General features: G+C 43.7%; 1 protein-coding gene across 2 annotated transcripts in view; it reads right to left on the reverse strand.

Annotated features, from left to right (window-relative positions):
* Positions 1-18,124, reverse strand: part of LOC106585976 (AT-rich interactive domain-containing protein 3A) — a 299,958-nt gene that overhangs the window by 33,977 nt on the left and 247,857 nt on the right. For both annotated transcript variants that reach the window (XM_045706903.2, XM_014172733.3), the window contains exon 4: positions 7,658-7,841. In XM_045706903.2, coding sequence (XP_045562859.2) covers positions 7,658-7,841 — 184 coding nt within the window. The remainder of the gene's footprint in view (positions 1-7,657; positions 7,842-18,124) is intronic.

The raw sequence follows: 18,124 nt of genomic DNA on the forward strand, positions 1-18,124 counted from the left end.
TGGCTGTTAAACAAGGTTACATTATGTCATTTATTACAGATGGTGACTGTTAAACAAGGTTACATTATGTCATTTATTACAGATGGTGACTGTTAAACAAGGTTACATTATGTCATTTATTACAGATGGTGACTGTTAAACAAGGTTACATTATGTCATTTATTACAGATGGTGACTGTTAAACAAGGTTACATTATGTCATTTATTACAGATGGTGACTGTTAAACAAGGTTACATTATGTCATTTATTACAGATGGTGACTGTTAAACAAGGTTACATTATGTCATTTATTACAGATGGTGACTGTTAAACAAGGTTACATTATGTCATTTATTACAGATGGTGACTGTTAAACAAGGTTACATTATGTCATTTATTACAGATGGTGACTGTTAAACAAGGTTACATTATGTCATTTATTACAGATGGTGACTGTTAAACAAGGTTACATTATGTCATTTATTACAGATGCTGGCTGTTAAACAAGGTTACATTATGTCATTTATTACAGATGGTGACTGTTAAACAAGGTTACATTATGTCATTTATTACAGATGGTGACTGTTAAACAAGGTTACATTATGTCATTTATTACAGATGCTGGCTGTTAAACAAGGTTACATTATGTCATTTATTACAGATGGTGACTGTTAAACAAGGTTACATTATGTCATTTATTACAGATGGTGACTGTTAAACAAGGTTACATTATGTCATTTATTACAGATGGTGACTGTTAAACAAGGTTACATTATGTCATTTATTACAGATGGTGACTGTTAAACAAGGTTACATTATGTCATTTATTACAGATGGTGGCTGTTAAACAAGGTTACATTATGTCATTTATTACAGATGGTGACTGTTAAACAAGGTTACATTATGTCATTTATTACAGATGGTGACTGTTAAACAAGGTTACATTATGTCATTTATTACAGATGGTGACTGTTAAACAAGGTTACATTATGTCATTTATTACAGATGCTGGCTGTTAAACAAGGTTACATTATGTCATTTATTACAGATGGTGACTGTTAAACAAGGTTACATTATGTCATTTATCACAGATGGTGACTGTTAAACAAGGTTACATTATGTCATTTATTACAGATGGTGACTGTTAAACAAGGTTACATTATGTCATTTATTACAGATGGTGACTGTTAAACAAGTTTACATTATGTCATTTATTACAGATGGTGACTGTTAAACAAGGTTACATTATGTCATTTATTACAGATGGTGACTGTTAAACAAGGTTACATTATGTCATTTATTACAGATGCTGGCTGTTAAACAAGGTTACATTATGTCATTTATTACAGATGGTGACTGTTAAACAAGGTTACATTATGTCATTTATCACAGATGGTGACTGTTAAACAAGGTTACATTATGTCATTTATTACAGATGGTGACTGTTAAACAAGGTTACATTATGTCATTTATTACAGATGGTGACTGTTAAACAAGTTTACATTATGTCATTTATCACAGATGGTGACTGTGATCAGGACTAGACACAGTGAAGGGTTGCTGTGTTACCTCTCCGCTGTTCTCCTCTCTCCTGTGATCAGGACTAGACAGAGTGAATCCCACTCTACTCCAACCTTATCATTACCATCCAGCATGCAGGTTAGAATGGCTTTAATGGCAGTAACGCTCACACCGTCAGAGCAGAAAATACATGTTATTGCGTCTATCAATACTCTGCTCAATCCTAATGACAGCGCTGTGCAGCAGTGGTGATTCAATCTGTATTTATGAGAATAACAGCAGGCCGGGTGGGTGTTAGGTAACTTATTGTCACGCCCTGACCGTAGAGATCCTTGTTATTCTCTATGTTTGGTTAGATCAGGGTGTGACTCGGGTGGGGGAAAAGTCTATGTTTTCTATTTCTTTGTGTTTGGCCGAGTGTGTGGCATCCCAATCAGAGGCAGCTGTCTATCGTTGTCTCTGATTGGGGATCATATATAAAGTTGTCATTTTCCTTTTGGGTTTTTTGTGGGGATCTTGTTTTCTGTTTACTGTCCGTGCCCGACAGAACTGTGCTCTTTCGTTTTCGCCTTTTGGTATTTTGTTTTAAGTGTTTTGTGAATAAAAATAATCATGAACACTTTCCACGCTGCGCTTTGGTCTACTCTTCCTACCACCAACGAGAGCCGTTTACACTTATATAACATTATTTATAGAATATTATGCTGCCATATTATTCTGGATCAAATGTAGTGTCACGGGGGAAAAAGGTTTCATTTCCTTAACCTGCTTAAGGACCACACACAAGAGACGGCTTTCAATCTGGGAATCAGCTTTGAATCCTTTGAATCTAACACTCACATATTTAATACTCACATATTTAACACTCACATATTTAACACTCACATATCTAACACTCACATATTTAACACTCACATATTTAACACTCACATATCTAACACTCACATATTTAACACTCACATATCTAACACTCACATATTTAACACTCACATATTTAACACACATATCTAACACTCACATATTTAACACTCACATATCTAACACTCACATATTTAACACTAACATATCTTACACTCACGTATTTAACACTCACATATCTAACACTCACATATTTAACACTCACATATTTAACACTCACATATTTAACACTCACATATCTAACACTCATATTTAACACTCACATATTTAACACTCACATATCTAACACTCACATATTTACCACTCACATATTTAACACTCACATATTTAACACTCACATATCTAACACTCACATATTTAACACTAACATATCTTACACTCACATATTTAACACTCACATATCTAACACTCACATATCTAACACTCACATATTTAACACTCACATATCTAACACATTAAACATATGTTTTATGCGTTTCCAACACACAAGTTGTTTCAAGTACTCTGCATGGCTACTGGTGCTACCGTTACCAACTAGCAGCGCTGTAGATACTAATACTTTACAACGGAACGATTTGACTAGTGCAGTGTTACCTAGCTAGCTACTTAGTTGTCTTTGTCATAGCTTGATAATTGTTAGCTAGCCAGCCATCGAGGTTAGCTAGCCAGCTATTTCCGTCCCCCGCGACGCCATTTTTCCTAACCCAGCCAACTATTACCGACGAGCAGCATTGTAGAAACTAAATACATTACAAGGAACGTCTTGATTAGTGTTATGTTAGCTAGCTAGCTACAAAGTTGCTTTGTATCATGACAAGGTGTAGTACTGAAACTATCGAGGTTACCTAGCCAGCTACACGTTCAAAGTCAACAACGCAGCCACTGCTAGCTAGCCTACTCCACCAGCCAGCAGTACTGTATCATTTTAGTCAATAAGATTTTTGCAACGTAAGCTTAACTTCCTGAACATTCGAGACGTGTAGTCCACTTGTCATTCCAATCTCCTTTGCATTAGCGTAGCCTCTTCTGTAGCTTGTCTACTATGTGTCTGTCTATCCCTGTTCTCTCTCCTCTGCACAGGCCATACAAACGCTCCACACCGCGTGGCCGCTGCCACTCTAACCTGGTGGTCCCAGCGCGCACGACCCACGTGGAGTTCCAGGTCTCCGGCAGCCTCTGGAACTGCCGGTCTGCGGCCAACAAGGCTGAGTTCATCTCAGCCTATGCTACCCTCCAGTCCCTAGACTTCCTGGCGCTGACGGAAACATGGATTACCACAGATAACACTGCTACTCCTACTGCTCTCTCCTCGTCTGACTACGTGTTCTCGCATACCCCTAGAGCATCGAGCCAGCGGGGTGGTGGCACTGGAATCCTCATCTCTCCCAAGTGGACATTCTCTCTTTCTCCCCTGACCCATCTGTCTATCTCCTCATTTGAATTCCATGCTGTCACAGTTACCAGCCCTTTCAAGCTTAACATCCTTATCATTTATCGCCCTCCAGGTTCCCTTGGAGAGTTCATCAATGAGCTTGACGCCTTGATAAGTTCCTTTCCTGAGGATGGCTCACCTCTCACAGTTCTGGGTGACTTTAACCTCCCCACGTCTACCTTCGACTCATTCCTCTCTGCCTCCTTCTTTCCACTCCTCTCCTCTTTCGACCTCACCCTCTCACCTTCCCCCCCTACTCACAAGGCAGGCAATACGCTTGACCTCATCTTTACTAGATGCTGTTCTTCCACTAATCTCATTGCAACTCCCCTCCAAGTCTCCGACCACTACCTTGTATCCTTTTCCCTCTCGCTCTCATCCAACACTTCTCACTCTGCCCCTACTCGGATGGTATTGCGCCGTCCCAACCTTCGCTCTCTCTCTCCCGCTACTCTCTCCTCTTCCATCCTATCATCTCTTCCCTCTGCTCAAACCTTCTCCAACCTATCTCCTGATTCTGCCTCCTCAACCCTCCTCTCCTCCCTCTCTGCATCCTTTGATTTCCTCTGTCCCCTATCCTCCAGGCCGGCTCGGTCCTCCCCTCCTGCTCCGTGGCTCGACGACTCACTGCGAGCTCACAGAACAGGGCTCCGGGCAGCCGAGCGGAAATGGAGGAAAACTCGCCTCCCTGCGGACCTGGCATCCTTTCACTCCCTCCTCTCTACATTTTCCTCTTCTGTCTCTGCTGCTAAAGCCACTTTCTACCACTCTAAACTCCAAGCATCTGCCTCTAACCCTAGGAAGCTCTTTGCTACCTTCTCCTCCCTCCTGAATCCTCCTCCCCCTCCCCCCCCCTCCTCCCTCTCTGCGGATGACTTCGTCAACCATTTTGAAAAGAAGGTTGACGACATCCGATCCTCGTTTGCTAAGTCAAACGACACTGCTGGTCCTGCTCACACTGCCCTACCCTGTGCTTTGACCTCTTTCTCCCCTCTCTCTCCAGATGAAATCTCGCGTCTTGTGACGGCCGGCCGCCCAACAACCTGCCCACTTGACCCTATCCCCTCCTCTCTTCTCCAGACCATTTCCGGAGACCTTCTCCCCTACCTCACCTCGCTCATCAACTCATCCTTGACCGCTGGCTACGTCCCTTCCGTCTTCAAGAGAGCGAGAGTTGCACCCCTTCTGAAAAAACCTACACTCGATCCCTCCGATGTCAACAACTACAGACCAGTATCCCTTCTTTCCTTTCTCTCCAAAACTCTTGAACGTGCCGTCCTTGGCCAGCTCTCTTGCTATCTCTCTCAGAATGACCTTCTTGATCCTAATCAGTCAGGTTTCAAGACTGGGCATTCAACTGAGACTGCTCTTCTCTGTGTCACGGAGGCTCTCTCTAAAGCTAACTCTCTCTCCTCTGCTCTCATCCTTCTAGACCTATCTGCTGCCTTTGATACCGTGAACCATCAGATCCTCCTCTCCACCCTCTCCGAGCTGGGCATCTCCGGCACCGCGCACGCTTGGATTGCGTCCTACCTGACAGGTCGCTCCTACCAGGTGGCGTGGCGAGAATCTGTCTCCGCACCACGTGCTCTCACCACTGGTGTCCCCCAGGCTCTGTTCTTGGCCCACTCCTATTCTCGCTATACACCAAGTCACTTGGCTCTGTCATATCCTCACATGGTCTCTCATATCATTGCTATGCAGATGACACACAATTAATCTTCTCCTTTCCCCCTTCTGACAACCAGGTGGCGAATCGCATCTCTGCATGTCCGGCAGACATATCAGTGTGGATGACGGATCACCACCTCAAGCTGAACCTCGGCAAGACGGAGCTGCTCTTCCTCCCGGGGAAGGACTGCCCGTTCCATGATCTCGCCATCACGGTTGACAACTCCCTTGTGTCCTCCTCCCAGAGTGCTAAGAGCCTTGGCGTGACCCTGGACAACACCCTGTCGTTCTCCACCAACATCAAGGCGGTGACCCGATCCTGTAGGTTTATGCTCTACAACATTCGCAGAGTACGACCCTGCCTCACACAGGAAGCGGCGCAGGTCCTAATCCAGGCACTTGTCATCTCCCGTCTGGATTATTGCAACTCGCTGTTGGCTGGGCTCCCTGCCTGTGCCATTAAACCCCTACAACTCATCCAGAACGCCACAGCCCGTCTGGTGTTCAACCTTCCCAAGTTCTCTCACGTCACCCCGCTCCTCCGCTCTCTCCACTGGCTTCCAGTCGAAGCTCGCATCCGCTACAAGACCATGGTGCTTGCCTACGGAGCTGTGAGGGGAACGGCACCTCCGTACCTTCAGGCTCTGATCAGGCCCTACACCCAAACAAGGGCACTCCGTTCATCCACCTCTGGCCTGCTCGCCTCCCTACCTCTGAGGAAGCACAGTTCCCGCTCAGCCCAGTCAAAACTGTTCGCTGCTCTGGCACCCCAATGGTGGAACAAGCTCCCTCACGACGCCAGGACAGCGGAGTCAATCACCACCTTCCGGAGACACCTGAAACCCCACCTCTTCAAGGAATACCTGGGATAGGATAAAGTAATCCTTCTAACCCCCCCCCTTAAAAGATTTAGATGCACTATTGTAAAGTGGTTGTTCCACTGGATATTATAAGGTGAATGCACCAATTTGTAAGTCGCTCTGGATAAGAGCGTCTGCTAAATGACTTAAATGAAAATGTAAATGTATGGTTCTGCTTCACTATTGTAGGAACTAAAGGGAATAAGTATTAGTGAAATAAGCCAAGCTAGCGGGTTATCTCCAGTTATCAACAGCAGGTCATCTCCAGTTATCAACAGCAGGTCATCTCCAGTTATCAACAGCAGGTCATCTCCAGTTATCAACAGCAGGTCATCTCCAGTTATCAACAGCAGGTCATCTCCAGTTATCAACAGCAGGTCATCTCCAGTTATCAACAGCAGGTCATCTCCAGTTATCAACAGCAGGTCATCTCCAGTTATCAACAGCAGGTTATCTCCAGTTATCAACAGCAGGTCATCTCCAGTTATCAACAGCAGGTCATCTCCAGTTATCAACAGCAGGTCATCTCCAGTTATCAACAGCAGGTTATCTCCAGTTATCAACAGCAGGTCATCTCCAGTTATCAACAGCAGGTCATCTCCAGTTATCAACAGCAGGTTATCTCCAGTTATCAACAACAGGTTATCTCCAGTTATCAACAACAGGTCATCTCCAGTTATCAACAGCAGGTCATCTCCAGTTATCAACAGCAGGTCATCTCCAGTTATCAACAGCAGGTCATCTCCAGTTATCAACAGCAGGTTATCTCCAGTTATCAACAGCAGGTCAACTCCAGTTATCAACAGCAGGTCATCTCCAGTTATCAACAGCAGGTCATCTCCAGTTATCAACAGCAGGTCATCTCCAGTTATCAACAGCAGGTCATCTCCAGTTATCACCAGCAATGTCACTCGCTGTGTTAATGTAAGGTGTACCCGTACAGAGCTTCACTCGCTGTGTTAATGTAAGGTGTACCCGTACAGAGCTTCACTCACCGTGTTAATGTAAGGTGTACCCGTACAGAGCTTCACTCACTGTGTTAATGTAAGGTGTACCCGTACAGAGCTTCACTCACCGTGTTAATGTAAGGTGTACCCGTACAGAGCTTCACTCACTGTGTTAATGTAAGGTGTACCCGTACAGAGCTTCACTCACTGTGTTAATGTAAGGTGTACCCGTACAGAGCTTCACTCACCGTGTTAATGTAAGATGTACCCGTACAGAGCTTCACTCGCTGTGTTAATGTAAGGTGTACCCGTACAGAGCTTCACTCACTGTGTTCGCAGGGTGAACGCTGCACTTGTAATGGAAGTCGGGAGGTTGAGGCCTTTGGTGATCTCTCGCCATATTTTCTTATTGATGACTTCCACTAAGCCGCCTTTTTCTGTGACCAGCTTGTAGAGCGTGTACAGATCCAACACCTGCTTGGCCATGATAGGAATACGATTCACTGGAGTCCCTGTCGAGACAAAACACAATATCCACAAATCAATGCTATTAACTTCAGTCCCATCGACAGAGAGGGTTTCCTCGCTAGCTGTGGCTTATAAGGTCAGTCAAACAGCTGACAGCTGGGTTAACAAGACCTAATTACTTTTTGAAAAACTTCTGATAGAGTATTTTTATTAAAGAGGCAATCTGTGTTTGCTACATCCTATTTTTGGACTTCGTGATACAAGAATATAACTTTTAAATGCCTGAAAACCCAAAATATAAGATTGTTTTACGCATTTGTTTATAAAGAAAGTAAACGTAAACACACTGTATAGCTTTAAAACATGGTTAAATGTGACAGGCGACGTTTAAAAAAAAAAAAAAATACTTTCTATAAACAACAACGTCAGACTACATTTTGTATTTTTGATACAACACTAAAGATAGACGTGGCCATATAATTAGGAATTATAATACTAGAACTGGGATGCACCTTATGAAGGAATAGAGGTCAGACATTTTTGGTCAGAGAGTTGGTCAATCATGCAAAGGCTGTGATAAGATATTGTGTAAAATAATGCATTTGAAGAATTTATCTACACTGTATGTTTGTTAGCTAGCAAGCCAGTTTTAGAGTAACAATTCCATACATTTTTCTAATTAATTGCCAATATGCCAATATTACACCTGGCAACCGTGTCAGCCTGCACTGCGCCCGGCCCGCCACAGGAGTCGCTAGTGCGCGATGGGACAAGGACATCCCTGCCGGCCCAAACCCTCCCCTAAACGACGCTGGGCCAAGCTCTCAGTCTCATTGACCACCAAATGTTGCTAAATTTAGATAGCTAGCCACTTAATATAAACTTGTTTTCTCAAAAATTGTATGTTAGCTAGTTAAGTTAACCATGTTATTTAATTAAACTCCCATCTGCTGTCAACATCAGGATATGATTTGAGAGCACTAGTTAGCTACAAATGTGGTTATCATAGCATTGACTGTATGCTGAAAGTGAATTCAGAGCTAATCAGTGGCTAGCTACACTATAAATATAATTTTACCAGATTCCTGTGAAGTAATTGTAATGACAGTCCACTCATATGCTCAATATTGTATAGTTAAGAACACAATCTGTAACGCCCTGGCCATAGAGAGGGGATTTTGTTCTTTATTTTGGTTAGGCCAGGGTGTTACATTGGGTGGGCGTTCTATGTTCCTTTCTCTATGTTTTTGTATTTCTTTGTTTTGGGCCGTGTGTGGCTCCCAATCAGGCACAGCTGAAGCTCGTTGTGGTTGATTGGGAGTCACACATAAGGAGCATGTTTCCCCTTTGGGCTTTGTGGGTAATTGTTTCTGTTCAGTGTGTTTCCTGTCAGTACTGTTTGGCTGTCGGTTTTCTTGTTTTTTGTATCGTGTTCTTACGTAATTAAATATTCATGATGAACACTAACTCCGCGGCACCTTGGTCTACTCTCTCTCACGACAGCCGTTACACAAATCAGAACTCTAGTTCACGGTTTACATTTTGATCCAGCTATTAGAGGGGGGGTCAGGAAATAATCCAGTGCTTGTATTTTGAAGTAGTTTTAACTTTTCACTTGCGCTGCACAGGCTTCTGACTAGAGCGAGAACCAAAGATGGTGGATAAATAAGATAGTTTACTCAGGTCGTTTACCGTTGAGAAAAGAGTCAAGGTTCCCGTCTGTGTAAGTGTGTCGTTTCCTCTCTAACGAGCTTTTCCCACGGTTTCCTCCATAACATCTGGAATGCTAACGCCAGAGAGGGGAATAACTGGCTCTGGTCTACTTGTTGTCCCGTCCCGTTTGCCCCACCAGCTCCGGCCCCCAAATGGAAAACATTTGCCAGTGAGATCTCGCCCCGGGGCAGCCCCGCCGCAAGGCGTGAGCAATAAGTAGACCAGAGTGGCCCCCGACCCATCAGAAAAAATAAGGGACTGGTGTGTCTCGCTTTCTCTACTATGTGAGTATAGCTACGACCAGAAGTTACTTTTTTCATAGAAGGTTAGGAGAATCAACATGGAGAATCAAAATGGCAGGTTAGGAGAATTAACATGGCAGGTTAGGAGAATTAACATGGCAGGTTAGGAGAATCAACATGGCAGGTTAGGAGAATTAACATGGCAGGTTAGGAGAATCAACATGGCAGGTTAGGAGAATCAACATGGCAGGTTAGGAGAATCAACATGGCAGGTTAGGAGAATCAACATGGCAGGTTAGGAGAATTAACATGGCAGGTTAGGATCATTAACATGGCAGGTTAGGAGAATTAACATGGCAGGATAGGATCATTAACATGGCAGGATAGGAGAATTAACATGGCAGGACAGGAGAATTAACATGGCAGGTTAGGATCATTAACATAGCAGGTTAGGAGAATTAACATGGCAGGACAGGAGAATTAACATGGCAGGACAGGAGAATTAACATGGCAGGTTAGGAGAATCAACATGGCAGGTTAGGATCATTAACATGGCAGGATAGGAGGATTTACGCAGCAGGTTAGGAGAATTAACATGGTAGGATAGGAGACGTAGGTTAAGGTTGGGAAAGGGGGCCTCCTGTGTGGTGCAGTGGTCTAAGGCACTGCATGTCAGTGTTAGCTGTGCCACTAGAGATCCTGGTTTGAGTCCAGGCTCTGTCGCAGCCGGCCGCGACCGGGAGACCCATGGGGCGGCGCACAATTGGCCCAGCGTCGTCCGGGTTAGGGGAGGATTTGGCCGGCAGGGATGTCCTTGTCCTATCGTGCACTAGCGACTCCTGTGGCGGGCCGGGCGCAGTGCACGCTGACACGGTCACCAGGTGTACGGCATTTCCTCCGACACATCGGTGCGGCTGGTTAAGTGGACATTGTGTCAAGAAGCAGTGCTGTTTGGTTGGGCTTGTGTTTCTGAGGACGCACGCCTTCGCCTCTCCCGAGTCCGTACGGGAGTTGCAGCGATGAGACAAGACTGTAACTACCAATTGGAAACCAGGAAATTGGGACGAAAAACTGAGTAAAAAAAAAAAAGGTTGGGTAAAGGATTAGCTAAAATGCTATCCTAACCTACTACGAAATGTCACTTCCTGTAGAAGCTGTACACCCTCAAGTCACAACCATTGCACAGTATAGACCTTTGGTGGCCAGTCGGATTTATGCTGAGAGTGATTACATTTCTCGTGCATATATTTTCGTATGGGTGGTCCAGGGAATTAAACCCAATATCCTGGTATTGCAAGCCCCATGCTCTACCAACTCAGCTACAGAAGGCCACTATGACAATCCCTTTACCAAAATGTCCACTTTGTTATTGTTTGAATTGCAGATTGCCCCTTAATTAATGCATCCTCTGGAATCAAACTGTTGTTACGTTATAGAAGGGATGTTTTAGTGGATCAAACTGTTATTTTACACACAAAGAATTATGAGCCTTCACCAAAATATATGGAACAGAATGTTCTACGCTTTCTTGTAATGTGAGAACAATGGCACCACAAACAAGGCAAATGATGTCACTACACTATTAGATTCATCTTTAAAAGGAAATAACTCAAAAATAAAATAAAAAATAACTAACATTCTGATATTTACAGTTAAAACATTAAAACAGCAGAATTACATTTCTATTGTACTTATCTATGAAAATAACATGTGGTATTTAAATACACCTTATCTATGAAAATAACATGTGGTATTTAAATACACCGTATTATGAAAATAACATGTGGTATTTAAATACACCTTATCTATGAAAATAACATGTGGTATTTAAATACACCTTATCTATGAAAATAACATGTGGTATTTAAATACACCTTATCTATGAAAATAACATGTGGTATTTAAATACACCGTATTATGAAAATAACATGTGGTATTTAAATACACCTTATCTATGAAAATAACATGTGGTATTTAAATACACCATATCTATGAAAATAACATGTGGTATTTAAATACACCATATCTATGAAAATAACATGTGGTATTTAAATACACCTTATCTATGAAAATAACATGTGGTATTTAAATACACCTTATCTATGAAAATAACATGTGGTATTTAAATACACCATATCTATGAAAATAACATGTGGTATTTAAATACACCTTATCTATGAAAATAACATAACTTAAATGTGACTTTCAGCTCTGTGGTATTGAAATACATCTTATCTATGCAAATAACATGTGGTATTTAAATACACCTTATCTTTGAAAATAACATTAAACAAGACTTTCAGCTCTTCGACCACAAACTGACTGGGGGATCCTCATCCTCTTTTGTTTTCGTTCCACTCAGGTCTTAATTAGCATGGTAAAAAGGAGGCGGGTAATCATTTGTACTGTGCAGTTTAACGCCCCGGCCATAAAGAGGGACAGGCCGGTCCTTTGTGAGCAGCCGGAACCTGAGATAATTTTGCTGATAGAGTTCCATTGCGCCCATCGGATTTACTATAACGCCAATCAATACCTGCAGAAATATATAGTGCAAACAACAGCAGCAAGCAGCGCAGGGCTGTGAGAGAGGAGGAGAGGAGGAAGTGAGAAGGGGGGAGGTGAAGTATCATCTGAGGAAGTAAAAACATATCATTTAAGGCTGGTAATTATCGAATGGCTTCGCTGACAGCGGGACTGACCGAGGATTGAGACACTATTTAAAAGTAGAGATTTTATCTGGCATCTCCTGCAGGACAACGCTGACATTATATCTAAACGTAGCGCCACCCAAATCTATCGCTACCTCCAAGTTCACACTAAACTGTCTGTATATCACGGCTGTCTGGTGGCGTCCTGGCTGTCTGGTGGCGTCCTGGCTGTCTGGTGGCGTCCTGGCTGTCTGGTGGCGTCCTGGCTGTCTGGTGAAAGGGGTCTGAGGAGGAGTGGGGGGATTCTAAATAAGTACGGCGACTTCTCAAAGCTTAACGGATGTACTCTGAGTTGTCTCATAATTAAGATTGGGATACTTCATTGACTGCAGTGTAACATTAAGCGTGGTGTTACTACAGTGAGAGGTGTTACTACAGTGAGAGGTGTTACTACAGTGAGAGGTGTTACTACAGTGAGAGGTGTTACTACAGTGAGAGCGCAGGTAAAACAGTACAGTGTGTTACTACAGCAGAAAGAAAAGAGATGAACGTAGAAGACCTTCTGTCCTACGCCCTCCTCATATATACTCTATCCCTGTCCTACGCCCTCCTCATATATACTCTATCCCTGTCCTACGCCCTCCTCATATATACTCTATTCCTGTCCTACGCCCTCCTCATATATACTCTATTCCTGTTCTACGCCCTCCTCATACATACTCTATTCCTGTCCTACGCCCTCCTCATACATACTCTATTCCTGTCCTACGCCCTCCTCATATATACTCTATTCCTGTCCTACGCCCTCCTCATATATACTCTATCCCTGTCCTACGCCCTCCTCATACATACTCTATCCCTGTCCTACGCCCTCCTCATATATACTCTATCCCTGTCCTACGCCCTCCTCATATATACTCTATTCCTGTCCTACGCCCTCCTCATATATACTCTATTCCTGTCCTACGCCCTCCTCATACATACTCTATTCCTGTCCTATGCCCTCCTCATACAAACTCTATTCCTGTCCTACGCCCTCCTCATACATACTCTATTCCTGTCCTACACCCTCCTCATACATACTCTATTCCTGTCCTATGCCCTCCTAATGCATACTCTATTCCTGTTCTATGCCCTCCTCATATATACTCTATTCCTGTCCAGCTCTCTCCTCATATATACTCTATTCCTGTCCTATGCCCTCCTCATACATACTATATTCCTGTCCTATGCCCTCCTAATGCATACTCTATTCCTGTCCTATGCCCTCCTCATACATACTCTATTCCTGTCCTATGCCCTCCTCAAACATACTCTATTCCTGTCCTACGCCCTCCTAATGCATACTCTAATCCTGTCCAGCTCTCTCCTCATACATACTCTAATCCTGTCCTACGCCCTCCTCATACAAACCTAACTTGATCTATAAAACTATTATTTATCCCGATGCACAATGGCCAACCCAACGAGAGTCAGGGCAATAAATAAAAGCCCTGGTCCAGAAAGCCTTTGTTTGGTCAAATCTGACCCAACCAAGACAGGCCTCTTAAAAAACAGATTCATGTGCTTCCAATACCCGTTGTGATGTATTCGTCTCTCCGATTCCCTGAAAGAGAGAATACAAGAGAAGAGAAGGAGGACGGTCTTTTTTCAGCAGAGAGGGTCTGATCAGCTCATGGATCACGTCGACAGGAATGGCAGGCGGAGGAAAAACATCTTGTATAAAACTCCTGTGTCTAACGACGGCAAGCCAGTCCTCTGGTTAATCGCTCACTTACAAAAAGATCGCCGTGTGTAATTGGAGCTTGGAAAATGAGTCAGGGCCTGGTAGAGCAGAGTAATCCACATCGCTGAAGGGAATCAGGGCCTGGTAGAGCAGAGTAATCCACATCGCTGAAGGGAATCAGGGCCTGGTAGAGCAGAGTAATCCACATCGCTGAAGGGGAATCAGGGCCTAGTAGAGCAGAGTAATCCACATCGCTGAAGGGGAATCAGGGCCTAGTAGAGCAGAGTAATCCACATCGCTGAAGGGGAATCAGGGCCTGGTAGAGCAGAGTAATCCACATCGCTGAAGGGGAATCAGGGCCTGGTAGAGCAGAGTAATCCACATCGCTGAAGGGAATCAGGGCCTGGTAGAGCAGAGTAATCCACATCGCTGAAGGGAATCAGGGCCTGGTAGAGCAGAGTAATCAACATCGTTGATGCGTTCAGTTCACACTTCGCAGCAGGCCAATAATGGGACTGGATTTTCTCCTCTTCATTGACTTGCTCTTTTAAGCTGTGAAATGAAGGATCAATGTGTCACGTCCTGACCAGCAGAGGGAGCAATTGTATTAGTTTTGGTCAGGACGTGGCAGAGTTTTTGTGTTACGTTTGAGTTGGTTGTTGGACTCCCAATTGAAGGCAGGTGTGTTGAGTTGCCTTTGATTGGGAGTCCTATATAGTAGTGTGTGTTTTTCCTTGTGGGTGTGGGTAATTGTTTCTGTTCAGTGTGTTATGCTGTCAGTACTGTTGAGCTGTCGGTGTTTTCTTGTTTTGTAGTGTTCCAGTGTTCTTTTTTAATTAAATCATGAACACTAACTCCGCTGCACCTTGGTCTTCTTCTCTCCATGACGACAGCCCTTACACAATGTAATGCAGTTAAAAGGAAAACAACTGTGGACATCCCATCTAAAACAACTGTTTAAATTGGAGTGGCACTTCAGTGGTTTTGTACATTTTAGTCATTAAGCAGACACTCTTGTCCAGAGCCATTTACAGTCAGGGCATTCAGCGGCTTTTGATTTACGAGGGTGCATACAGTATAAAACTAGAATATATTACAATAGTACTTTATTGTCATCAGAGGTTGGAAACTATGCCTGTCTCTTTGTCTATGTCTCTCTTTCTGTTTGTCTCTCTGTGTCTCTGTGTCTCTCTCTGTCTCCGTTTCTCTCTTTGTCTCCGTCTCTCTGTCTGTCTCGACGAACAAGCTCCCAAAGAACCAAGACGTCTTTGTTCCCCAGGGTACGATCAGCTGTAAATAGAACTAGAATAGAACAAAAGTTGTTGTCTTGACTTTAAATAAAGAAGGCTTCGAGGAAGGAAAGAAATAACACAAGTTAGAGTACCACCAACACCTAGAGTTTCCAGCAGGATATTTAGAGTTGAAGCGATAGAAGCATGGAACTATTCTTTAAAGCTTTGGTGTCTTTTCTTTTTGTCCAGATAATTACTCCAGCTGGGACAAAAGTTGACTGACTTTATTCAACAGAAAGTGTTGATGGTGGTTTCTGGAGTGCTAATCAATTAATACCCACTGCAGCACCTAGAGGAGACAGACAGTCCATCACACAGGATATTTATCAGTACACAAAAGACAGTAACACCAACACTGATGTGGCTGCTTTTGATGAGAGTGCTCAAAAGGGCTCCATTACTCCTTGGACAAGACACAAGGTACTGGAAACTGAGGTACAGGAGACTGAGGTACAGGAAACTGAGGTACAGGAAACTGAGGTACAGGAGACTGAGGTACAGGAGACTGAGGTACAGGAAACTGAGGTACTGGAGACTGAGGTACAGGAGACTGAGGTACAGGAGACTGAGGTACAGGAAACTGAGGTATAGGAGACTGAGGTACAGGAAACTGAGGTACTGGAGACTGAGGTACAGGAGACTGAGGTACAGGAAACTGAGGTACTGGAGACTGAGGTACAGGAGACTGAGGTACTGGAAACTGAGGTACAGGAGACTGAGCTACAGGAAACTGAGGTACAGGAAACTGAGGTACTGGAGACTGAGCTCCTGGAGACTGAGGTACTGGAGACTGAGGTACAGGAGACTGAGGTACAGGAAACTGAGGTACTGGAAACTGAGGTACTGGAGACTGAGGTACAGGAGACTGAGGTACTGGAGACTGAGCTCCTGGAGACTGAGGTACTGGAGACTCAGGTACAGGAGACTGAGGTACTGGAGACTGAGCTCCTGGAGACTGAGGTACAGGAGACTGAGGTACTGGAGACTGAGGTACAGGAGACTGAGGTACTGGAGACTGAGCTCCTGGAGACTGAGGTACAGGAGACTGAGGTACTGAAGACTGAGATACAGGAGAATGAGGTACTGGAGACTGAGGTACAGGAGACTGAGGTACTGGAGACTGAGGTACAGGAGACTGAGGTACTGGAGACTGAGGTACTGGAGACTGAGGTACAGGAGACTGAGGTACTGGAGACTGAGGTACAGGAGACTGAGGTACTGGAGACTGAGGTACAGGAGACTGAGGTACAGGAGACTGAGGTACTGGAGACTGAGTTACTGGAGACTGAGGTACTGGAGACTGAGGTACTGGAGACTGAGGTACAGGAGACTGAGGTACTGGAGACTGAGGTACAGGAAACTGAGGTACTGGGGACTGAGGTACAGGAGACTGAGGTACAGGAGACTGAGGTACTGGAGACTGAGGTACTGGACACTGAGGTACTGGAGACTGAGGTACAGGAGACTGAGGTACAGGAGACTGAGGTACTGGAGACTGAGGTACTGGAGACTGAGGTACTGGAGACTGAGGTACTGGACACTGAGGTACTGGAGACTGAGGTACTGGACACTGAGGTACTGGAGACTGAGGTACAGGAGACTGAGGTACAGGAGACTGAGGTACTGGAGACTGAGGTACTGGAGACTGAGGTACTGGAGACTGAGGTACAGGAGACTGAGGTACAGGAGACTGAGGTACTGGAGACTGAGGTACAGGAGACTGAGGTACTGGAGACTGAGGTACAGTGTCAGGCACAAAGCTATTTACTGTCTGTTTTATTGAGGATAAAAGGTCCCTGTAATAACACAGTAACCAGATGGACATGTCAGCTGATGTATTTACTCCAAATAGAGTAGTGGCGAGAACATACAGATCTGTCAGTCTAAATGTATTCAACATTTTGCAGGATGAATTCTCTTGAGATTTACCCTCTTGTTTTCAAGAGTGTCCAAATGAAAACAACTAAACAAACCAACAATACTTAGTAACAAGAATAATATGGCAACTACTGTCTAATAATAATAATAATAATAATAATAGTTAAATAATAATAATATGGCAACTACTGTCTAATAATAATAATAATAATAATAATAATAATAATAATAATAATAATAATATTAATAATAATAATATGGAAACTACTGTCTGATAATAATAATAATAATAATAATAATAATAATAATAATAATAATAATAATAATAATAATAATAATAATAATAATAATAATAATAATATGGAAACTACTGTGCTAGTTGGGCCTTTGTATGTGAGAGATCTTACTCCAACCTCATGATGCACCCTTGGAATGTGGAATTGCTGCTTTTGTTGAAAGGAGTAGTGTGAGACTTGTAAAGTTAGGTGTTCCTTAATCTATACCACTTCTATAGGAAATAATCCTACTTCTGATTGCTGCAAAGATGATCTGCTTCTGTCAAATCTTTAGCTGCTTATGTAAAATCTGTGTCAGCGAAAACACACACCAAACACACATCTCAGTGTTTCTCTGAGGCCTCAGTGACCAACCGCTGTCGTTTCCTTTCGCAGCTCGTGATCAACGGCGGCAGGGGACACTGCAGGGGCCACGACCCCAGGCCTCAAGGCCACACCGCAAGGAAGGAGAGGGACAGAGAAGCTGGGCCCCAAATGCACTTTCAGGCTGGAGCACAGTGGGGTGCAGCAGGGGGACCACAGCACAGTGGAG

This window comes from Salmo salar, chromosome 24 (genome assembly GCF_965601325.2).
Source record: "Salmo salar chromosome 24, fSalSal1, whole genome shotgun sequence".
NCBI classification, from domain to species: Eukaryota; Metazoa; Chordata; class Actinopteri; order Salmoniformes; family Salmonidae; genus Salmo; species Salmo salar.